This window comes from Tachyglossus aculeatus, chromosome 22 (assembly GCF_015852505.1).
Source record: "Tachyglossus aculeatus isolate mTacAcu1 chromosome 22, mTacAcu1.pri, whole genome shotgun sequence".
In the NCBI taxonomy this organism is placed as follows: Eukaryota; Metazoa; Chordata; class Mammalia; order Monotremata; family Tachyglossidae; genus Tachyglossus; species Tachyglossus aculeatus.
Genome location: NC_052087.1, coordinates 20,843,291 through 20,868,476, shown reverse-complemented (window position 1 = coordinate 20,868,476; position 25,186 = coordinate 20,843,291). Strand labels below are relative to the sequence as shown.

At 43.6% G+C, this 25,186-nt stretch overlaps 1 protein-coding gene across 2 annotated transcripts in view; it reads left to right on the top strand.

The window, feature by feature from the left end:
• Positions 1-5,437: 5,437 nt before the first annotated feature.
• PAMR1 (peptidase domain containing associated with muscle regeneration 1) overlaps positions 5,438-25,186 on the top strand; it is a 72,452-nt gene continuing 52,703 nt past the window's right edge. The window contains exons 1-2 of one of the 2 annotated variants that reach the window (XM_038764957.1): positions 5,438-5,647; positions 22,393-22,569. In XM_038764957.1, the coding sequence (XP_038620885.1) occupies positions 5,575-5,647; positions 22,393-22,569 (250 nt within the window). In that variant the 5' untranslated portion in view covers positions 5,438-5,574. Of the gene's footprint in view, positions 5,648-22,378; positions 22,570-25,186 lie in introns of both variants that reach the window. The other variant, XM_038764958.1, reaches the window with a different exon arrangement.

Sequence of the window (25,186 nt, the reverse complement as noted above, 5' to 3'; positions counted from 1 at the left end):
GTATTAGGTAGAGCTCAGATCCACTCCATGTCAATCCTCCAAAGAAGCCAGCCCCTCTAATGCTCTGCAGCATTTAGATCTGGTTGAGGGTCAACAGAAATTTGAGGACAGAATAAAGCCTAAGAGATAACGTTTCTTGAATCCTCACACTATTAAATGTTTACTTTCACTCCTCAAAGCCAGAAGTGGCAATTGTTTTCCCTGCACAATCTTTCCTCTAGATTGTCAGCTCATTATGTGCAGGAAGAGTTTCTGCCAATTCTGGTATACTGTACTCTCCCAAGTTCATAGTACAGTGCTCCAAACATAGTAAGCACTTAATAAATATGATTGATTGATTGATTTCTTTCTGTGGGTCCTGACAGTTTCCCTTCAACCCAGACCCCCTAAATTGCTTCACTGGCTTCCACCTAGACATTGAGAACTTGCTACACTTCCCCCATGTGTATTTTATTTTAACATGTCTCCCCCTGTTGACTGTACGCTTCTTATGGGCAAGGGTCGGGTCTATGAACTCTCCTGCATTGTACTTTCTGAAGTGTTTAATAAAGTGTTCTGCACTCAGTAAATACTCAATACATACCACTGATTGATTGATTGATTGATGACATCTCCTAAAGGAGCAGATAGTGAATCACTTGGAGTAGGAAAGAAGAGCCAACCCCCAGCAGATACAGTAAAACCAGGTCTTTGTTTTTCTGATGATGGCTTCTAGATTAGGAGTTGTTAAGTAACAAATTAGGAATTATTTGCTCTTATCTGGGTCCTTCCATCAAAGGTGCCCAAATCCCTACTCAAATTACCTGCCCCCATAGCCTTTGTGAAGTAGAAGGCAAGAATGAATGCTCTTGCTATAAGAATGAAAAAATAGGGTAAATGGTCCATTGATTTGCTCCAAGTGAATCTGGGTCACAGGGAATCTTGATGTTAATTTACCTTTCCTTATTACTCCACTCTATGAAATAATGGGGCAGTTCTCTCATTCTGGGACTCTCAGACTTAAAGGCTACCACCATTTCCCCACTACTTTTATGTGGCAAGCATTTAAAGCTCAGAAGTCCAATGACCTGTGCAGTTGTAATATCCACATTTATATAATATCATTGAAAAGGTCTGCAATGTGCTCCCTGGTCAACTTCCACAGAGAGACTCTCAGGAATAAGGGAAGGTGTGGGCGCTTTCAGCAATCCTTTATTCCTCCCCCTAAAGAATTGATTACATAGTAAGAGAAAAATGTGGGAGGAGTAAGAACCACAGACTCACCAACCCCTGCCCCCAATGGCACTGGAGGGAAATGGAGCCAGACACATTTGCTGCTTGCTTTGTAGGTGAGCAGTTGGGATTCATTAGTGCTGGAGTGACTCAGTGTGGGCAGGTCACTTCTGCCACAGGTTAGTGATTCTGGTGGAGTGACTGTTTCTCGGCTCTGCAGCTTCGCCTTTCTCTCTCCCTCTCACCCCTGTTCACGTTCCTGAGTTTTACATTTCCATGTTGTAAACGAACCTTCCGCCTTGATGCCTACAGGAGCTCTGCAAGTCCCATGGAAATTAGAATCAGTTCTCCCTGCTGACTTTGTGATTCCCACTCATCAGCTTATCGGCAGGTACTAGTTTCATCAATCAGTAATAATACTGAGTACCTATGATCTTGGTTTCCTTTTCCTTAGCCCCTTCTTCCAAATTTAGAGGATTTATGACATTGTTCCAAAATTTGGACTAGCTACTTTGAACTTTTATGAGGTAATTGGATGGTGTTGGTTTGAATATTGAGAGAGGGAGATAACAGGAACAAGCCCTGCTAAACACTGGGAACACACAGACCCAATATGGCATGCCCACCTTCCCCCCTTAATGGGCCATGTTTCCTTCCTTCATTCATTCATTCAATCATATTTATTGAGCATTTACTGTGTGCAGAACACTGTACTAAGCACTTGGGAAGTACAAATGGACAACATTTGTACCCAACAATGGGCTCGCAGTCTAGAAGGGGGAGACAGACAATAGAACAAAACATGTAGACAGGTGTCAAAATTGTCAGAACAAATAGAATTAAAGCTATATGCATATCATTAACAAAATAAATAGTAAATATGTACAAGTAAAATAGAGTAATAAATCTGTACAAATATATATACAGATGCTGTGGAGAGGGAAAGGAGGTAGGGCGGGGGGATAGGGAGGAGGAGAGGAAAAAGGGAGCTCAGTCTGGGAAGGCCTCCAGGAGGAGGTGAGCTCTCAGTAGGGCTTTGAAGGGAGGAAGAGAGCTAACTTGGAGGATGTATGGAGAGAGGGCATTCCAGGCCAGGGGAAGGACGTGGGCCAGGGGTCGACGGTGGGACAAGTGAGAAGGAGGTACAGTGAGGAGGTTAGTGGCAGAGGAGTGGAGGGTGTGGGCTGGGCTGTAGAAGAAGAGAAGGGAGGTGAGGTAGGCGGGGGTGAGGTGATGGAAAGCCTTGAAGCCAAGAGTGAGGAATTTTTGCTTGATTTGTAGGTTGACAGGCAGCTACTGGAGATTTTTGAGGAGGGGAGTAACACGCCCTGAGTGTTTCTGCACAGAGATAATTCAGGCAGCAGAGTGAAGTATAGACTGAAGTGGGGAGAGGCAGGAGGATGGGAGATCAGAGCACCTGTATATATTTTCGTACAGATTTATTACTCTATTTTGTTTGTACATATTTACTATTTATTTTGTTAATGATATGCATATAGCTTTAATTCAATTTGTTCTGACAACAGGCTGTTTCAGTAATCCAGTCAGTATAGGATGAGAGATTGAACCAGCAAGGTAGTGGTTCGGATGGAGAGGAAAGGGCGGATCTTGGCAAAGCTGTGGACGTGAGACCGGCAGGCTTTGGTGACAGATTGGATGTGAGGGGTGAATGAGAGATTGGAGTCGAAGATGACACCAAGGTTGCAGGCTTGTGAGACGGGAAGGATGATAGTGCTGTCTACAGTGATGGGAAAGTCAGGGAGAGGGCAGGGTTTGGGAGGGAAGATAAGGAGTTCAGTCTTGGACATATTGAGTTTCCTTGGATAAGTCATTTAATTTCTCTGTCAGGAGAGTGAACTATTACCTCTCAAGGGCTTTGGGAAGGTTGACAAGATTAGACTGTAAGCTCCTCGAGGGCAGGGACTATTGGATGTTCCTGTTTGTGGCTCCCACTGCTCCACTGGGAACATGACTGACAAGGAAGAGAGAGTGAGTGGAACTGCCCAGACCCCTAACACTGTAATCAATCAATCTATCAATAGTATTTATCAAGCACTTACTATGTGTAGAGCATTGTGGTAAGGTCTTAGGAGAGTACAATACAACAAAGTTGGTAGACACAATCCCTGCCCACAAGGAGGTTACAGTCTAAAGGAAGAGAAAGACATGAAAATAAATAAGTGCTGTGGGGCTGAAAGTGGGGTAAATATTAAGGGCTTAAAGTGTACAGATTCAAGGCTTAGGTCATGCATATGGTAGAGGGAGTAGGGAAAATGAGGGTTTAATCAGGGAAGACCTCTTGGAGGACATGTGATTTTAATAAGGCTTTGAAGGTGGAAAGTGCAGTCAATTCCTTCCTGCATGTTCTCAGTCCCAGTGTCTGTGACTGGACCATTGTTTTGCCTGTTGTTCACGGTGGAAGAATCTAACAACAGTTTCACCATGCTCCTCTTCCTCATCATGTTCCTAAGCTGCTAGTACAGTTCTCTCTATCAGGGCCAGCTGTACCACATAGGTCAAGTATTTAGTTGAGGGCACCTCTCTTCTCTTTCAAACTTCCACTTCTTAACCCACAGTTCAGCTCCTGGCCAAGTCCTTTATTAGAGTACCAAAATGCCTTGACACAGCCCTGCTCTGCATGCAGTCAGTTTTCTGTAAATCCTAATGATGATGAGGCTGTAAAGTTCTTTGACTTCTTTAGAACAAAATTATCTGTTCTTTTGAAGCGTAATTTTAGCCCTATGAACACCAGACAGACTTAAAGAAATATTTTTAAATTTTCTTTCTAAATAACTCACTCTTTCCACTTCCCAGGACAGGGGTTGGGGGATGCTGAGGGAGGAGAGCTTTCTCCACTTCTGAGCCAGTTAGCTGAAAGATGTAATAATAATAATAATAATAATGGCATTTGTTGAGCACATACTATGTCCAGGCACTGTTTTAAGCACTGGGGAAGATACAAGATAATTGGGTTGACATAGTCCCTATCTCACCTAGGGCTCACAGTCTTAATATTCATTTTACAGATGGGGAAACTGAGGCACAGGGAAGTGAAGTGACTTGTCCAAGGTCACCCAGCAGACAAGTGGCAGAGCTGGGATTAGAATGCAGCATGGCTCAGTGGAAAGAGCACAGGCTTTGGAGTCAGTGGTCATGGGTTCAAATTGCAACTCTGCCAATTGTCAGCTATGTGACTTTGGGCAGTGACTTTGGACTTCTCTGTGCCTCAGTTACCTCATTTGTAAAATGGGGATTGACTGTGAGCCCCCTTTGGGACAACCTGATCACCTTGTAACCTCCCCAGCGCTTAGAACAGTGCTTTGCACATAGTAAGCACTTAATAAATGCCATTATTATTATTATTATGTCCTTCTGATTCCCAGGCCTGTGTTCTATATGTTTTCTTTGGCTCAGATTTTAGGACTGGAGGTTGGATCCTGTGAGTTCTGCCTCCAGACTTGGGTAGAGTGAAAGATAGTGTCTGAATCAACGTGTAAGCCCATTGGTTCCCAATGTGATCCTGAGAGTAGAGACTTTCCAAGGACCTCAAACTCCGAGTCCCCCAGTAGGGCTCAGTCATCATCTCTGGGCCAGTTGGAAGTCTGTTGGTAGTTCTAGCATTTTACTGGTCCAGAGAGTGAGATGTCCAAGTCACCCTAGAGTGCTCATGGCCATCTGAGGGAAGGGAAAGAAGAAAGAGGAAAGAAGGAGAAGTGCACATAGTCATGAACGAAGTCACTTCTCTGCCCAACACTCCTTCTTCCCCTGACCCCCGACCAAGGACCCGATTTGTAATTAAACTGTAATTATTCAATCACTGCAAGAGAATATGTGTTATCACAAACACGTGTCTCAGAGAGCAGCTCATTTCACCAGTGTTACTGCCAGGTCGAGACCGGGTTGGGAGGATGTGGTGGGAAGGGAGAGGAAAATCAGCTACATTCCTCAGTATGTGCCCAAAGTGCTATGGTGAAGGTTTCCTCCTTCTCATCTATGGTGCACTGTTGCCTGGCTCAGGCACAGAGTAATGTCACCCCTGATGAGGAGGAATCAAGACGTCTTGCCAGAGTTTTGTTTTCTTTCCCCTGGCTTTCCTTCCTGGTTGGGTCTCCCCCATCACTCCTCCCCCAGCTCTAAACTGAAGTGCTTCCTGGAGCCTGGAATGGGTTAAGGCAGCAGCTGAGAGAGGTTTAGGCTGACGTTACTCTGGCTGAAGGTAGTTCCCTTCTGCTGAGGATGGGGAATGCTGATGTCTGAAATCTGAGCTGCCTGGAAGCCTGGGTTCTTGGTGATGTCCCAGTAAAAGCTGCTTGCTCGCTTTTCCTCCTTGAGAAGTCTCTCCGCGTAGGGGCACCCGGCAGTATGGAGCTGGCCTCCTGGACCCAGTTAGGATTCACGTTCCTGCAGCTCCTTCTCATCTCCTCCTTGCCCAGAGGTACTGTAAGTAGCAGAAATGATCTCATAAGCGCCTGCCATCTCATGTGGGATTGGCATTTTAGCTTATGCTGTGCTCTTGTGAACAGAATTCTGGAGATGAGATGGGAATCCCTGAAGTGGAGGGCTTTCACTTTTCTTTCTGCTGATAATTCCTGGAAACTCTTTGCTGGGTTATTTGTGTTCCAAGATGGAAAACATGGGGGCAATTGTTGTTGCATCCCAGGGAAGTGGAACAACTTGAAGTGTTTTTCCTAAAGCATTCTGATGGTTAAGCAGAGGATCCCTCAAGTCTGGGTTCCTGTCTCTGTTTTGTGGAAGATACTATCTTGCTCAGACACAGTCAGAGAAATGAAGGAAAGGAACAAGGAAACAAAATTCTAATTTGTTCCCAACCTGTGATTTGTACGAATAATATTATGCCTTAAAAGTAGAAGCTTTGCTGGAACGGAAGGGCTGGAGAAGCTCAGTGTTTGCTTTTAGACAGTTCCAGCTGCTTTGTGCAGTGCAAACCATAGCTTCTGATGTGTTGTTGTCTTGTTATAGTCTGAAGACGGGGCAGGCAGGGCACTAACTAAGCTCCTTTTGACAGATGGCACTTTGTGTCTGGGAGCCTGGGAGTCCCTGCAACTAGGCTAAATACAGGAGCAGAGGAGAGTCAGGTATAATCTGGAAACATTATAATGCCAGGCATTATGGAAGAAAGCTGGGGATGGATCTTGGGAACGTGTATCCTTATATGCCTCTTTGGAAAGAAGTCTTATAAAGTAAGTTCTTCCCGATGTGGCAGAGTAGCACTCTGTCTTAGCCACACACACACTGCTTGGAAGGTGGCTGTATGAGAGATATTTTTTTTGTTGTTGTGGCATTTAAGCATTTACTATGCACCAGGCACTGTATTAAGCCTGGGGTAGATACCAACTACCAACTAATCAGGTTAGACACCATCCATGCCCGACATGGGGCTCACAGTCTTTATCCACCTTTTATAGATGAGATAACTAAGGTACAGAGAAGTGAAGTGACTTATCTAAGGTCACACAGCAGACAAGTGGTAGAGGCAGGATTAAAACCCAGGTCCTTCTGACTCCCAGGCCTGTGTTCCTTCCACTAGTCCATGCTGCTATTTTTAAAAAATGTTATTTGTTAAGTGACTTACTTTACATCAAACACTGTTCTAAGTGCTGGGGTACCTGCAAGTTAATTAGGTCAGACACAGTCCCTGTCCCGCGTGGGGCTCACGGTCTAAGTAGGAGGGAGAACAGGTATCCCCGCTTTACAGTGGAAGAAACTGAAGGACAGAGACATTAAGTGACTTGCCCAAGGTCACACAGCAGGCAGTTGGCAGAGTTGGGATTAGAACCCAGGTCATTCTGACTCCCAGGCCGGATTCTCTCCATAAGGTCACGCTGCTTCTCAGTGTTTTCTCAGTGCTAATGTATTTGGAAGTGATTTGAGGATCAAATATTCCAGAGAAACAAGTGGAGGGACTAATAAATACAGCATCATTCAGCAGGGCTTGGAACTGTTACTAAAAAGATTTCAGTGAGTAAATCCTCAATTATCCCTGTTAGTGTTTGGCCAGGGGAAACACAGATCAGCAAGATCCTCCAGGAATCCCCAAGCTCTGTATCAGCCAGTTCGGTCTTTTGAATCTCTTCTTTGACCCAAGTTTCTTTCAGATAGCAAAAAAATAGATTTAAAGGGTATTCTCTCTCCCTGCACCTGATTACCTGCCAGAGGTGCAGGAGTGGGAGAAGCAGGGTGGTTGAATAAACTCTCTTTGGATTATTGGGGTGGTTGTGTTTGTAAAGAGAGAAGATTAGTGTCAAGACATGAGGAAGCTCTGGCTGTGGGGATGACCTAAGCTGAAGGTTTTATTATGAGATGAGTCTAGACAGTTGCCTTTCAGGCCTTAAGTGGCAGCTCCATATCCCTTGTAAACTGCACACCAGAGGACTGCTTCCTGCCAGGCTATTTCTGTGTGTCTGACCACAGAACCAAGCAGAACTGTGGGGGTTAACCGGGAGTCTCCTACTAATTTAGACAGCACGCAGGATCCATAGAAATGACTAAAATTGTTTGTTCCAGTGTTTCATTGTGGGTAGGGATTTCTTTGATTTGTTTTAATGGTGTGACAAGACAGGGGGATTCAAACAGATAAAACTTAAAATAACAATCCCAAACTCCCATTTATGATCAGACAGTGATCTGAGAGAGTCATTTGTTCCTGAACCAAGAATTTCCTCTGCTCTGGAAAAATTGCCCAGAGAGTTTTTTCATTTGGCAGCTAGACCTGCTGACGTAACTGGAGTAAGAAGCTTAATTGTTGAACATTCAGATCTAAATGAGTTTGGTGTGGAATAAGAAAGCATTTCTTCAGAGGAGTTAATCCACTTTTGGCTAGAACACTGAATGTGACATGAACAAGAACGTGGAAACAGATTGGCTTTATTTTTTAAAAAAGATTAAATTTAAATATTATTATTTAGAGAAGCTGTACATCAATTTAGCATTTACTAATGTAAGAATATTGGCATCACAGGACAGCTAAATGACAATACAGTTGAAACAACATGCCCAGTTGAGAAACACCACATTCTACAAGCTTCCCTGAAGAGTTTAGCTCTGCTGATGATGTTCTGCTTAATAGGAAAACCTCATTGCAAAGATTTTACATTTGGGATTGCCCCTTAATATGAGTAACTTCCGAAGTGCTGCTTCCTACAATGACATTAGCTCATGGCAAATGAACATAACTGCAATTGGGGAGAAACTCAGACACTAGTGGGTCAGGAGAAGCCTAGAGAACAGTAATGTGGGCAACACTGGCCCTTTACAATGGGAAGTAACACAAGCAAGGTGATAGTTTTACAGTACTGTAATGGAAATAGTGGGGAGGGGGCTCATCAACCCCGGGAAAGTAGTTCTGGGAGCTCATGGCCTCATTACTGTGCAAATCTTTCACCTATGTATGAAGGATTAACAGTAGTAGCATGAGGCTTTGGGTTTGGTCTTAAGGAGGGGAAAGGTGGACCTTTTGGCTTGGGCCTGAGTTTTGGGAGGATTTAGGTATATTCTGCTCCTGCTGGAACCATTGGCACTGCTGCAGGGGGGGAGGTGTGTGTGTGTGTGTGTGTGTGTGTGTGTGTGTGTGTGTGTGTGTGTGTGTGTGTGTGTGTGTAAGACTGGGCCTGAGTCCCTCGTGTGTATATGTGCTTGTGTCACTCACAGGAACATTTGGCCACTACTTAAATTTGGGAGCAGAGAAAACCAAGTAGAGGGGTGTGTGGATGGGAGAAGTCCAGAAAAAAGTCATCCTTTGCTTTGTTCTATCCCCTCCACTCTGATAGTGGGACCAAAAGGAGAAGGTAAGGTGAGGAACTGGTCTCTCATTGATGAAGCCAGCTCTGCAGAGGCCCTGAAAAAAATGGTTTACACTTGCACCACTGGAGAAAATGGGAATGCAAGGAACTAAGGGGAGAACCAACTGCTGTTTGGCTTCTAGTTGGACAAAGCATTTTCCTTAGGGTGTTTGAAGTTTGGAAGAGTGCCACAGACCAATACTGGAAGGGAAGGAGTGATGAGGAGGCAAAAAGAACTGAATATGCAGAGTTGGACTGAGAAATGTTGCAAACCTGACACAGATACAGTACATGAAGGGCACAGTCACTAAACTTCCCCCACATTAATTTTCCAGTAAAGGACTGGGAAAATCCATTGTTTACATTACCCACATGCAGTACTAAGATTCAGGAGTGAACAGCCAAGAGCAAAGTAGTAGCAACATGGCCTTGAAGTGCGGTGCTTCTTTAAGAAATTCTATTCATTAGAAAGCTCAGCATTTTGGCCCAGATATATAGGAGAAGGAAATGGAGTCAGGAACTAAGGACTGAAACCTCGGACCCCGAAATATAAAACTGCAGCATGAGGAATAGCTTAACCAGGCAGGAATCTAGCCCAGCCAATGATATGTGTTTGTTTTGGCCAGTAGGTCCTGGTCAAGCCGTTTTGCTGACCCCAAGCATCGCTTTCTTGGCCTCTCCTCTACACCTCTCCTGCACTTCTGCCTTTCAACGAGCCGAGAAGCTGAGAGGGTGGACACAGGATGGGTGGGGCATGAGGTTAACAGGCAGGGGCACACTCCACTCTTTCTCCAATCACCTGGGGCCTGGAATTTCTGTAGCAGTGAGGATGCTCCCACCCCTTTCCCATTCAGTGGTTGCTACTAGGAAGTAGGAAGCAGTTGGTACCAGCAGGGAGGGGAATTTACACATAGAGAAAAATGCACAGTTTGCTCTTGAGGGGGCAAAGTTAGACCTGAGGGCCCTCAGGGCTTCTGCCACTCATTCATTCATTCAGTCATATTTATTGAGTGCTTACTGTGTGCAGAGCACTGTACTAAGCATTTGGGAAGTACAAGATGGCAACATATAGAGATGGTCCCTACCCAACAACGAGCTTACAGTCTAGAAGGGGGAGACAGACAACAAAACATGTGGACAGGTGTCAAGTCGTGAGAACAAATATAATTAAACTAAATGCACATCATTAACAAAATAAATAGAATAGTAAATATGTACAAGTAAAATAAATAGAGTAATAAATTTGTACAAACATGTATACAGGTGCTGTGGGGACCCCAAAATATAAAACTGCAGCGTGAGGAATAGCTTAACCAGGCAGGAATCTAGCCCAGCCAATGATATGTGTTTGTCTTGGCCGGTAGGTCCTGGTCAAGCTGTTTTGCTGACCCCAAGAAGGAGGTAGGGCAGGCGGGATGGGGAGGAGGAGAGGAAAAAAGGGAATCAGTCACTCCTGATATAGTGGCCCTTTTAGGTGGTTCTGAGCAGCCTATCCTTCAACTATTTTACGTTCTGATGAAGTTTACTATTGCAGCCCAAGACTGTGGAAGATCTCTGCTTGGAAGGTCGTTGTTTGGTGTATGAGAGAGTTGGATGAAGGAAGCAAGGAGGTGTCAGGATAGCAACTGTGCAGGGTCTACTACACTTAGATTATGCTGTTCAGGAAGATCAAAGTGCTCTTGCTTTCAGGGATCAATTTATCAATTGATCAATCAATCAATGAGAAGCAGCTTGGCCTAGTGGATAGTGTATCAGCTTGGAAGTCAGAAGGACCTGGGTTCTAATCCCGGTTCCACCACTTGTCTGCTGTGTGACCTTGGGCAATCACTTAACTTCTCTGGGCCTCAGTTACCTCATCTGTAAAATGGAGATTAAGACTGGGAGGCCCATGTGGGACATGGACTGTGTCCAACTTGATTTGCTTGTAGCTACCCCAGTGCTTAGTGCAGAGCCTGGCACATAGTAGGCAAATGTTTAACAAATACCATAACAAAAAAAATCAATGATTGATAATGAGCAAGGGAGTCAGAAGACCTGTGATCTAATCCTGGTTCTGCCACTTGCCTGCTGTGTGACCTTGGGCAAGTCACTTCACTTTTCAGGGCCTCAGTTTCCTCATCTGTAAAATGAAGGTTAAATCCTACTCTTTCCTACTTAAACTGTGAATCCCATGAGGGACAGGGACTGTGTCCTACCTGATTATCTCAAAAATGTTTTTTGCGATACTAAATAATTGATACGTTAACTAACAACAGCGACTCAGAAGTGTTCACAAGTGATTCTTAGACACTGCACATTTAAAAATAAAAATACCAGGCATGAAAATGTCCAGGGCCAAATAGCCATACTGGACAGGGGACAGATCACCTGAAAACTAGATTGTCCAGCATAAAACTGGTTGACTAACCATCTTGTGTGTTGCACACATTATGTTGGGGGACAGTTGTTTACTGTAGCAGTGCAGCACCTGCTTCTCCTCAGTAGTCTTCCTTCCTTGTCCTCCAGCTGACCCCTTTTTTGATGTATTTAAGTGCTTACTATATGCCAGACACTATACTAAGTGCTGGAGACACAAGAAAATCAGGCTTGCACAGTCCATCTGGCACATAGGGCTCCCAGTCTTAATCCCCTTTTTACAGATGAGTTAACTGAGACACAGAGAAGTGATGTGACTTGCCCAAGGCAAGACACATCAGACAAGTGGAGGAGCTGGCATTAGAACCCAGGTTCTTCTGGCTCCCAGGTCCTTCTGGCTTTCCACCCCTTCCATACACCCCCAAGCATTCCACAGTGAGAAGAGGGGTGATATGATGATGATGGCATTTGTTAAGAGCTTACTATGTGCAAGGCACTGTTCTAAGAGCTGGATGGTGGTGGGACAGTGGTACCAGGCTTTCATTCATTCATTCCTTAATTCAATTGTATTTATTGAGCACTTATTGTGTGCAGAGCACTGTACTAAGGCTTGGGAGAATACAATATAACAATAAACAGATTGGTAATGATAATGGGAGATGTGCCAGTATTCCCAGCCCTGACACCAGTCTAGTGCAATAAAGCACTGCCTGAGGCTCAACACCACATAACCCAGGGTTCCTTTCTTCAACCCTCATCCCCTTGAGATATGCCAACCCAGGACTGCTTGAGAATTCACCTAGTGGCTTAGAGCAATAGCTGATCCTCAGTGAGGCATAGTTTATGGTCTCCATAAAGTGCTAAACTTCAAATTACTGAATTGTCTGGGAGGTAGGGGCTTTTCCTCAGCTTTTCCAGAGGAGTGAAACTGGTCCAGAGGAGCACTGTTATATTTGCATTTCTTGTTGGGTACTATTTCTGTCCACCACTCTGAAATTAACCTTCCTGTAGAATAATAAAGTAGTTTTTCCTCAGGTTTGTATCATGTCATTCTCTGAGGCCCTTGCTAGAAGAGAGAGGATTGTTAGCTTTAAAAGCTTTGGCAGAAAGGGAGTTGGGTGAGTTGTCCATTTGCCCAGATGGTTCTGGTGATAGAAAAAGCAGAAACTGCCATCTGAGAAGAGTGACTTAATAAATTACAACAGCTTCGATTAACCAGGAACACAAAGCCTTTACCAGCACAAACAAAATCTGTTCTAGGAAAAAAAATTACCATCAAATTGATCTAGCAAAACTTACTTCTAGTTTGCAGTTACTTGAAAGAAATCCCTCATCAACTCTGAAGGCCAGAGGCTTGCTGGTTCACCAGACAGAAATACTGGTGTGAAATGTTTCTTCTTTGACTTGTACTGCAGGGGGACTTTGGGATGGTCCTTGTGAAGTTTGAGGCCTGATGCTGTTATCAGCGATGGTATTTATTAAGCGATTACTATGTGCTGAGTGCTGAATTTAGCCAAGGAACAGATTCAAGGTGATCAGGTTGGACACAGTCCCTGTCCTACTTGGCGCTCAGTCTAAGAAGGAGGGATAACAGGTATTTTATGCCCATCTTTCAAAAGGGGAAATTAGAAGCACAGAGAAGTTGAATGACTTGCCCAAGATCACACAGCAGGCAAATAAATCATGGTTCCAAGGCTAGGATCCAGGTCTCCTGATTTCCAGTCCTCTGAGAGGCAGAGGGAAAGATGAGGTATAAAGATGTTAAGAATCCCTCCCTTACTTGGTGAGGCTTTGGAGGGCATTGGGGTGAAAGTGCATAGGCTGCTTAGCAAAGGGAAAGGAATGCTAGTCAAGTGTTTGTGTCTGCTCATTTGGAGATGAACCCTAAGCATGAAGGATTCTAGATCTGTTGACTTGTCCCTTTCCCTGGTATTTGCTCAAATGAAGTTGTTTACTGCTGAACTCAGGTATTCTGCCCACAGTTTCCATAACCTGGAGGTGGTATGTGCTGTTTACACTATGGTCTTCTTGGGTTGAAATGACACAGGGGTTTTTGCCATTTCAGAGTTGTAAATCAGTTTGTAGTATACTTTATTTCTGGATCCAGTTTTTATGGCTCAGTAAAATGCTTTCTATGTTGCAATGCTGCTGTTTTTCTGGACTCTGTAAACTTCTTTCCTTGCCCTGTTTTGATATGTTTCACACTATCTGGGTTTTTTAATCTGCCATTTTCTGAAGAATTGAATCGGCCGTTGCTTGTATTCATATTTAGGCTTTTTTTATTCTTAGGAAAATTGATATGAGCCATCGCTCCTTCCATCAGCACCTACATTGTGTGGGGTCCAGAAAAGAAGTCTTTCCCTGGGTGGAATGGAGCAGCCCAGAGCCAACAGTTTATTGACTCTTTCTCAACAAGCTTCTTGAATACCCAAGTTATTTAATGCGGCTTTAAATGAACTGGGAGATAGTATATAGGTTATGTGAATTCATACTCTGTTTTAGGTCTCCTGGAGTACCCTTAGATTCTTCAGATTCCCTACTGCCTTGACAGTTCAGTTTTTTATTGACTGTGTCAACATGACAGAAAAAAGATGGTATCCTCTAAATGTTTATCTCATACTTTCCTTGTAATTTATTAGAAAAAGCAGAGACTCCTGCAGTTTTCTCCCTAGAGGCCTTGACTTCGACCTCAACTTCTCAGCCTCCTTATTTTTCCACACATTTTCTCCCCCAGTGCATCGCAAGTAGCAGTAATAAGTTAAAGTGGAGGAGCAGCATAGCCTAATGGATTCCCATGAGCCTGGGAATCAGAGGACCTGAGTTCTAATCCTGGCACTGCCAGTTGTGTGCTGTGAGACCTAGGGCAAGTCACTGAGGTTCTCTGAACCTCAATTTCCTTATCTATAAAATGGGTATTCAATGTCTGTACTCCCTCCTAGACTGTGAGGCCCATATGGATTAGGGACTGTGTCTGACCTGATTAACTTGTATCTTCTCCAGCACTCAGAACAGTTTTTGACACATAGTAAGCGTGGGTGGATCCAGACTTCGTCCAGTCTTTTCCCCCATTTTGAGCCTCCAGGAGTCCTGATTTTATCTCCCAAGCACTTAGTACAGTGCTCTGCACACAGCAAATGATCAATAAATTTGATTGATATCAAGAAACCAGAGTTGAGTTCAAGGCAGACTCTGTTCTTCATTCTGTTATGACCCACGTTGTGGCTGTCATTGTTTCATGTCCCAGTTTCTCCATCTCTGAAAGGGGGCTCAAGATTTGGGCTTAGAAGCTCTTTAAGATAAGAAGTGCTCTATGTAGTAACCTCCTGGGTCCGTCCATCCTCTCTGCAAAGGAGACCACCTGTTCAAAATCCAGGTCTGGTCAGCCCTGCATCACCACACAATCTGCTGTCCTAATGTGTCTTGTCTTTGTGTGCCAGGCTCTGGGAGGTAACTATTCTTAAGTTGCCCTGTCTCTAAGCTGCTGTAAAGAGCTTAAAGAGAGCTGGGGGATAACTTTGCCTATAAATCAATATAGAAGGCTATAGGTGAAAATGTTGGCCACTGGACCATAAACTGCTGCCTAGGCTCCGAGATCATCTAACCTAAGAGGTTCTGGTATGTAAGCAGTCAGTAGAAATATTAGTATTTACTGTGGACTTGCTAAGTGCAATGTACCATACTAAGGGCTTGAGAAGTACACAACAAAGAACTGATGCATTCCTTGCCCTCAAAGGGGAAACAGACATACAGATTTTTACAGATACAATAGTTAAAACAAAAAACTCCTTGCACATTTGAATAAATATGAACAAAAATTCTGAGAAGGGGTATAAATAGCTTCATAAGCATTAGAGATAGAGGCTGGATTTATATGACAGGATGCTGGAAATAAATTGGGAATGGCTTATTGGAAGAGATGGGATTTTAGGAGTGCTATGAGATAAAATGAAGCAGCATGGCCAAGTGCAAAATGGGAGTCAGAGAACCTGGGTTCTAATCCCAGATCCACCACTTGTCTGCTGTGTGACATTGGGCAAGTCACAAAAAGTCTCTGTGCCTTAGTTACTTCATTTGTAAAATGGGGATTAAGACTGTGAGCCCCATGTGAGACAGGGACAGTGTCCAACCTGATTACCTTGTAAGTATGCCAGTGCTTAGAAGCAGCGTGGCTCAATGGAAAGAGCATGGGCTTGGGAGTCAGAGGTCATGAGTTCTAATCCCAGCTCTGCCACTTGTCAGCTGTGTGACCTTGGGCAAGTCACTTAACTTCTCTGTTCCTGTAACCTCATCCATAAAATGGGGATGAAGGCTGTGAGCCCCATGTGGGACACCTGATCACCTTACCTTATATCCTCCCCAGCACTTAGAACAGTGCTTTGCACATGGTAAGTACTTAACAAATGCCATCATTATTGTTATTGTTATTATTAGCATAGTGCCTGGCAACTAGTAAACACTTAACAACATTATTTAAAAAAATAAAAGCTTTCAATGTGGTGGGGAGCTATGGTCTATCAACTCTATCCAGAGTTGGGGTACTGAAAGGAAAGGAACTTAGAAATGTCAAAGCTGGAGTGAGGTATCGGCCTTTTTATTATATAAGCACCATTGGGATGTTTGAAAATACCATGTGTGTAAAGAGCTCCATGAATAAGGCATTATTGTATAATTCAATCTCTTTGCCAGGCATCTGTCTCTCATGCAGAGTTGATGATTTTGCTCCAGTCAAATAATAATAGCACTTTCTTTTTATGTTTCATTTTTCTTGCAAAAGATCTTCACACCCTTTATCTCATTAGTCTTCACAACATCCTGACACATTTCACTAGAATTAAGTAAATTACCCCTCACTTTTAACAGGACTGAGGGGAAACAGTGGGGTTGCCTAGGTCAAAGGCTTACCCCTCCATCTAGAGATTGGGTCCAATCAATCAGTGGTATTTTTTGAGTGCTGAACGTGTACAGAGCACTGTTATAAACTTGGGAGAATACCATAAAGAACATAGACACAATTCTTGTCCTCAAGGAGCTTTGTCATCATCATCATCATCAATCATATTTATTGAGCGCTTACTATGTGCAGAGCACTGTACTAAGCACTTGGGAAGTACAAATTGGCAACACAAATTGTCCTGGTGCTCGGTCCATTAGCTAGCACTGCTTTCCTTAGCGTATAAGAAGGTATCCTTCTTTGTCCAGGCAAAGATATAAAGTGACAAGGGTGATTGAGAGCCAAGCTCAGCAGCAGAATGCCAAGACCGGAAATGATCAAGATGGTGGTCTTAAAGCCTGGTTGGGCCTTACTGATAAAAACAAAAGAAAGGCACTCCATCATCAGTCATTCAAAATCTAGCCTCTCTCCCGTGGTATCTCCAACAAAGGTTCTTTTCTTTATTGGAGCTGAGATACCATGAAGTCCCTCTTAAGCTGCAGAGCTTAAGCCCAGCAACCTAGCAAGACAAGGAGGTCCAGAGAATCAAGGGTGGTGTGGGGGAAAAGGAAATCAGATTGCAGAAGGGTGATGACAGAGGTTCTAATGTCAATCAAGAGCTAATACCAAAATGGGATGGATCTGTCCCAAGGAGGGAGGTCTAGGCATCTCACTGCAGGTCTTTCAAGTTCTGATCACTCCACTCTCCTCTGCTGTCTGTCATGTCCTGTGAAACTAACTGTCAGGCCTGCAAGCCACCTGCAGGACCTGCTCCCAGCATGGTCTTTTAGACTGTGCCCACTGTGTTTTAGACTATGAGCCCACTGTTGGGTAGGGACTGTCTCTATACGTTGCCAACTTGTACTTCCCAAGCGCTTAGTACAGTGCTCTGCACACAGTAAGTGCTCAATAAATATGATTGATTGATTGATGGTCAGCTCCTTAGACTTTCAATTTCTAATTGCCACAGGAGGAGGGGAAGGGTTTTTTTTTTCTCTGTGATCAACACTTTCTCCTCTTTTGCCTGACCTCCTAGCTCATTGGAGGTACTTTTACAAGCAAGGCAAATATCCTGGTGGTTGTTTTTAAAGGGCCCAGGGCCATTTAGAGACAAAAATTTATTCTTGATTAAAATAAAACCACCCACAGATAAACTTGTATACACTGGGCTTGTGAAACCTGATCTGAGTGGAAATGTTTTCAAAGTGAGTAAATGGAGTTCTGTGTTTTTCAGGAACTTATATATTTCCCTATGGTGTTAAAAATGGAAATATAATAACATTGGGCCCAGGTGTGCAAACTGATGACATGCAGAACTGTCCGGGTTTATGCTGAGAAGAGAGAAGAGGAGTGGAGGCCACATTTAGTTCTTAAAATTCTTTCATGTTACAATTTATAAATTGAATAATGCCCAGATTGTGATATCTTTTTGGTAATTTAATTTTTAACTTGACCCTGGTTGTGAGGACTTGTGCTATCGGGAGCAGCTAAGTCCTTCCTGGTCCTATTATTACTAGTTCTGCTTTATGGAGGGAAAGTTTCTCAACAGAGGATCTGGCAGGAAAATAAATGACAAGGTAAATGGCTCAAATGGATTTTTGAAGAAGGGCCTTGCATATTTCCCCACTTAAATCTCTATTTAGCCAACTCTGTTACCTTGTACTCTAAGTGCTTTGGACAGTGACTAAGCCCCCTTTTTCTCAGCTCCCTCTCCCTTCCGCATCACCTCGACTTGCTCCCTTTGTTCTCCCCCTCCCCCCCTCCCCCCTACTCCACAGCGCTTATGTATATATCTATATTTCTATATATCTATAATTCTATTCATATTGATGCCTGTTTACTTGTTTTGATGTCTATCTCCTCCCTCTAGATTGTAAATCCATTGTGGGCAGGGATTATCTCTCTTTATTGCTGAATTGTACTTTCCAAGCACTTAGTACAGTGCTCTGAGCACAGTAAGTGCTCAATAAATATGATTGAGTGAATGAATGTTCTACACACTGTAAGTGCTCTCAGTAAATACCACTGATTGGTCTCTGGGACCAACAATATTGAAGAAGCTCTTCTCACCTCTCTTCCAGGACTCAAGGCCACATTTAGACCCAGAAGTTGCAGTTTGGAAATCTAGTTTGTATAGAGAAACACTGATTTATCAATGGAAAAACTGTGGCACATAATTGTTACACAGGCCAGAACTGAAGAGTTCTCATAAATAGGTCATGTTTGCTGAGAGAGGTGCTTGGGATGGAGGGACCGGTTCTTGCCAGGATTTTCTCCCCCACCTTTCTTCTTTTTCTTATAACATTTGTTAAGTGCCTGTTATACTAAGCACTGGGGTGGATAGAAGATAATCATATTTGGTGAAGTCCATGTCTCACATTCATTCATTTAGTTATATTTATTGAGTGCTTACTGTGTGCATAGCACTGTCCTAAGTGCTTGGGAGTGTAAAATACAACAATAAACAGTCACATTCCCTTCCCACAACAAGCTTACAGTTTAGAGGAGAGGGAGACAGACATTAATATAAATCAATAAATTATGGTGCTTACCTTCTTAATCCCCATTTTACAGATGTGTTTACTGAGGCATAGAGAACTTCAGTGATTTGCCCAAGGTCACACAGAAGATATGATGTGGAGTCAGGATTGGAACCCAGGTCCTCCTGATTCCCAGGCCCATGTTTTATCAGCTCAATTAGCCCAAGAGAAACTTCAGAGGACTTACGTGATGACATACCCTGACCTTTAGTTCCCTTCATGATATTCCACATTTTTTTCCCTTCTTTGTGTTGTTAGTTTCCCCTCCTGTAAAATGTAGACCGTCCTCCCACTTACCTCTATGGACAATATAGAATTAATTAAGGTCTATCAGAACTGCCTTGCCCGCTTAGCGAAAAGGTGCTAGTTAATATATAATACAGTTGTTTCTCCTGATATGTTTCTCCAAAGCTTCCATTCCTGGAGTCTGGGGTCAGGTTTAGGTTTAGAGTCACTGGCCTCATTATTCTGCATTTAAATTTCAGTGAGTTCACCCTATCCAACTCTTTCACATTTAATAACCAGAAACTCAGTAATGTGCTCTTGGGGAAATGATATGCTTCCACATAATCACAGTATATGTTAACCTCTGAAATCCTAGGGGAAACTCACTTAATTTACCCATTATCAAATCACTTCTCTGGTCTTAAAAATCAACACTTTTCTGTCATTTCTTTCCATGCCCTGTCAAACTCAGAGGTTGATTTAATGCTCTGATGATTTCCTAAAGGTAGATCAAGTAAGTACCATTGATTAGAACTTGACCTTTAAGAGAGGATGATTTGAGTGATGGCCCTCAGGACTCAGTCCTGAGGTGAATGAAATGGCTATCAATCAGTGTTGGACTCATGGTTTTATTTGTTTTTAATGTTATTTAAGCACACACTTTGTGCCAGGTATTGTACTAAGCACAGGGGTAGATGTAAGATAATCAGGTTGGACACAGTCCATGTCCCACATGACAGTCACAGTATTAATCCCCATTTTACAATGAGGTAAGTGAGGCACAGAGAAGTTGTTACTTTCCCAAGGTCACACAATAGATAAGTAGTGGAGCTAGGATTAGAATCCAGGTCCTCTGACTCCCAGCCCGGCACTCTTTCCACTAGATAACACTGCTTGATTATTCAGAAACCATTCAGTGGTTAAGTTTCTATTAGGTAAAGGTATACTCAGTTATCTTATAACTTGAAGGTTGAATTCTTGAAGAGTCCCACATTCAGGAAAACTCATGCTGTAATGTTCATCCATGGTCCAGCCCCTCGTGAATGCTCACACCCATCTGTTCCATCAGCATGTCACACTTTGTAGTCAGAAGAGTGTTCATAAAACCTGCTTTCATGCTCTATAATAATTATGGTATTTGTTAAGCACTTACTATGTGCCAGACACTGTACTAAGCACTGGGGCAGATACAGGTTAATTAGATGAGTCACAGTCAAATAGGCTGTCCAGAATTAGTTCTGGCAGAAATGAGTGTATTATGCAGACAAAGCCTTTAACTTTGGAACCAAATACTACTAGGCTTTTCTCAGAGTATGGGCAGACTCTCCAAAAACATCTGAGCATTTTCTGTGGGGCCACCTGCACTTTTTCCTCCTCTAGACTGTAAGTTCATTATGGGCAGGGTATGTGTCTGTTTATTGCTATAATTTGATCTCCCAAGCACTTAGAAAAGTACTCTGCACCCAGTAAGAATATGACTGAATTAATTTTGCACTTGTCAAGAGAAGGCTTAGGAACAGCAGCACTGGCTAGGTCCTGTTCCTAAACCTACCTGTTCCTAAGCCTACTTCATGGGTCATGGGTTCTACTCCCACCTTTGCCACTTGTCAGCTGTGTGACTTTGGACAAGTCACTTCACTTCTCTGGGCCTCAGTTACCTCATCTGTAAAATGGGGATGAAGACTGTTAGCCCCACGTGGGACAACCTGTTTACCTTGAATCTACCCCAGCACTTAGAACAGTGCTTGGCACATAGTAAGCACTTAATAAATACCAACATTATTATTACCTCCTAGTGGAGGGGACAAGAAAGCAGAGACTAGACATGGGTCTGGCCTGTGGCTGGAAGTAATCTGGCCCCAAAATGTCAGCAAACTTGACTAATTCACCCACGGTGCTCTCCGGGGCCAGTTTCCTTTCTTTGTTTTTGAATCTGGCACACATGTCTACCTCACTGTTCTGGTTTGTTTGGGAAGCTTTTTACTCCTTAGATATCACCATTCTGTGTGCTGTTCCCCGCCCACTGCTCTCTCTTTCTCTCACTTCTCTCTTTCTCTCACTCCTCTCCTGCTTCATGCACACCCTCACTCTGGCTCTGTGCACCCTCTTTGTCAGCTCAGCAGCTGCCGGAGGCTTGGAAGATGAGAAGATAGATATCTGTAATTTATTTATATTAATGTCTGTGTCCTTTTCTAGACTGTAAGCTCCCTGTGGGCAAGGAATGTGTCTACCAACTCTTTTATTGTACTCTCCCACATGCTTAGTACACTCTGTACCCAGTAAGCACTCAACGAATACCACTGATTGATTAATGGGAGAAATGAGTGAGACCATTAAACTGCTGGGTGGGGAAAATGAATTGTGAGGGGTGCTGAGGGGAACCCAGACCATGTTATCTACAGGATCAAAACTTAGCAGATAAGAGATGAGCCAGATCTTCTAAATTTGAAAGGATGCTAATGTCTGCCAAAGGGCTTTCATTTGAAACTTAGCTTTAGGATCTTTGGTTATAGCTTTTTAAGTATAAAAAATTGTGAATTTAAACAGGAAAAAAATATTTTGAATCATATAGCAGATGTTTTTCTGGAAAGAAAAGCAGTTCAGAGCCTAGGGCCTTCAGCCACTACATCCAAGAATACAATTGCTACACTGCAGGATCGTTGAGGCCAGGAATTATGCCTACTAATGCTACTGTATTGTACTCTCCTAAGCACTTAGACAGTGCCTGGTCACAGTAAGCGCTCAATAAATACTGCTGACAGTCTCACACAAGGCTCTCAATCTGAACTGTTTCCCACAACTGACTTTCGGCCAAACTATTTAAACCACTACAACAATAGCTAGGATTCAATTCCACCCTTTCATTTCATTAAAAATGTTACTTCTGCTTGGACCATTAAGAGTTATGCATGTTTTTGGTTTTCTTTTCTTTTTTCGTTTCAAAGGTGGGTTGATTTTTATCTCAGACCTAGGCAACCAATACCTTAGCACTTTCAAATTAAATCCTCCCAATGAGTTTAGCCATGTAAACCGTTGGATTTTAACAAATCTACTGAAGTGTACGTTTATTCTGTTGATTATCTGAGAGGAAGGCTATGAATACTGCATGCTGGGTAATCAGAGTCATTACTGTAAACCCCAGGAAAGATTATATGATGTTTGGCCAAAAAAAAAGGCTTTCACTTGAAATGTCTTGGAATAATTTATTTCAGTCCCTTTTCCATGTCTGGAAATCCCCAGTCATTTGTTCACTGAGATAACTGTATAGAAAGTATTTGTACTTTGCTGTGCTGACATGGTTTTCCCTTACCTGCCAGGCTTTGTGTTTCAGAGTACACCGTGATTAATGAGGCCTGCCCCGGGGCTGAGTGGAATATCATGTGCCGAGAGTGCTGTGAATACGATCAGATAGAGTGCGTCTGCCCCGGGAAAAAAGAGGTTGTTGGCTACACCATTCCCTGCTGCAGGAACGAAGAGAATGAATGCGACTCCTGTTTGATCCATCCAGGTGTGTCCAAACAGCATCCAGGGCCTCCCCTGTCTTTGGAAGGTGGAAAAAGGGTGAAAATATTACTGGGGCAAGGGAAAGAAGGGATGGTGGTGTCAAACCACTTCTACTTTAATGAATTTATGGAGGGGAGATCTCAGCTTGAAGTTGAACTTACCTGCTGTACAAAATACAGGTTCTGGTTCCAATGATCTGTGAATAGGCAGGGCACTTTATGGATACTGGACATGTATGTGATGTTGCATTGCGTTGAGCATGCCATGTCATTCAGTCAGTCATGTTTATTGAGAGCTTACTGTGTGCAGAGCACTGTTCTAAGTGCTTGGGAGGGAACTATATAGCAATATGACACATTCCCTGCCCACAACGAGCTGACATCACAAGCACCATTTTGCAGGAGTCTGTCCAAGTCCACCTGACTCTCTAGTGTTTCTTTGGGGAAGCTGCTGTGCTCCTGTCCACTTATATACTTCCTCTGGGGCCTCTGGGTTCCACTCCCAGGTTCTTGTTAATAGAGGCGTTGATCTCAACCTGAGCTGCAGGACTCAGTGGTAGGAGCTTCCAGGAGGAGGAGGGAGAGTGTGGGCTTATTATAAAATGAGCTGATGGGTGGCCACCCTTTTTATGGTATTTGTTAAGCACTTATTTTGTGCAGGCACTGTACTAAGCACTAGGGTAGATAAAATCATATCATGTTGGCCACAGTCCAACAATGGGCTCAGTCTTATTCTCTATTTTACAAATGAGGTAACTGAGGCACAGAGAAGTGAAGTAGCTTGCAGCAGATAAGTGGCAGAGCTGGGATTAGAACGCAGGTCCTTCTGGGTCCCAGGCCCACACTGTAGCCACTAGGCCATGCAGCTTCTCGTGAACCAGGGCCACAGAGAAGGTTGGCCAAACATCTGAAGCAGATGAGAAATGGCTTTGCAGAATTCCCTGTTCAGGCCGCTTACATGGGCCTCATTATCCTCCTGAATTCTCAGTTGTAACTTAGTTACCTCAGTGATGCTTACTGTCTCAGGGTGGGACAGGACATGAGTTTCATCCTGCTCTTGAGAACCGGTTCTTGTCTCTATACACCACTGCCCTCTCCTGGCTGCCACGGGGCAGTCTGATTTCTAGGTTTCTTGCTCAGTATCCCTTTTTTCCCAGCCAGCATTTATACACCCTTTCTTCTCCATCCATACTGCTACCACATTAATACAATCACTCATCCTATCCCACCCAGAATACATCAGCTTCCTTGCTAACCTCCCAACCTCCTGTCTCTCCCCACTCCAGTCCACACTTCCCTCTGTTACCTGGATAATTTTTCTACAGAAATGTTCAGGACAGGTTTCCCCACTCCTCAAAATATTCCAATAGTTGCCGATCTACCTCCGCATCAAACAAAAACTCCTCACCATTGGCTTCAAAGCAGTCAATCACCATTCCCCATCCTACCTCACCTCACTACTCTGCTACTACCCATTCCACACACTTCACTCCTCTAATACGAACCTTCTCAATGTGCCTCAATCTTGTCTGTTTCGCCCCTGACCCCTCGCCCAAGTTGTGCCTCTGGCATGGAACACTCTCTTTCCTCAAATCCGACAGAAAATTACTTTCTTCCCCTTCAAAGCCTTATTGAAGGCAAATCTCCTCCAAGAGGCCTTCCCTGACTAAGCCCCCTTTTCTTCTTCTCCCACTCCCTTCCGTGTCACCCTAACTTGTTCCCTTTTTTCTTCCCCTCTCCCAGCCCCACAGCACTTATGTACATATTTGTGATTTATTTATTTCTATGAATGTCTGCCTCCTCCTGGCTCTATACTGTAAGCTTGTTGTGGGCAGGGAATGTGTCTGTTTATTGTTGTATTGTACTCTCCCAAGTGTTTAGCACAGTGCTCTGCACACAGTATGCACTCAATAAGTATGATTGAATGAATGAATGAATGTTAGCCAGTATGTGGGGTGGTCCCTGCCTATAAGGACTTAAATTTTCAGGTCAGGTCTAATCCTAGAGGAGCTGAATGACACTGGGAGCTCCTAAGCCCAGACTGTCAGGTTCCTGGCAGGCCCCATTCAGCAGGAACCAAACCCAGAAGCAATCTACAATAGCAAGAGCCAAAATAAAGCCAAGTGTTTGGGTTAGGAGATTTGCCACTCTTGCCTAAGGATGAAACAATTAAATATACACTTCCACCCTGTTGTCCCCTTTCCCACAACATGGCCTATTGGATAGGGTATGTGATTGAGAGTCAGAGGACCAGAGTTCTAATCCTGGCTCCACCATTTTTCTGCTGTGTGATCTTGGGCAAGTCACTTAACTTCTTTGGTCCTCAGTTACCTCATCTGTGAAATGGGGTTTAAGGCTGTGAGCCCCATATGGGACATGGACTGTGTCCAACCTGATTAGCTTGTATCTATCCTAGAGTCTAGTACAATGTCTGGCATCTGGCACATCATAAACGCTTAACAAATACCATAAAAAATTGCTGCTGCTCAGTTGTAATTGTTCTCTGAAGCTCCCCTAGGTATTGGGCAAAGGTCAGCAAGTCATCTTGGGTTTGGGTCAGTCTGTGGGTCTTGAATCAATTGACATTTGATCAAAAAGCCCACTTAGGATCAGGCCAGGTTT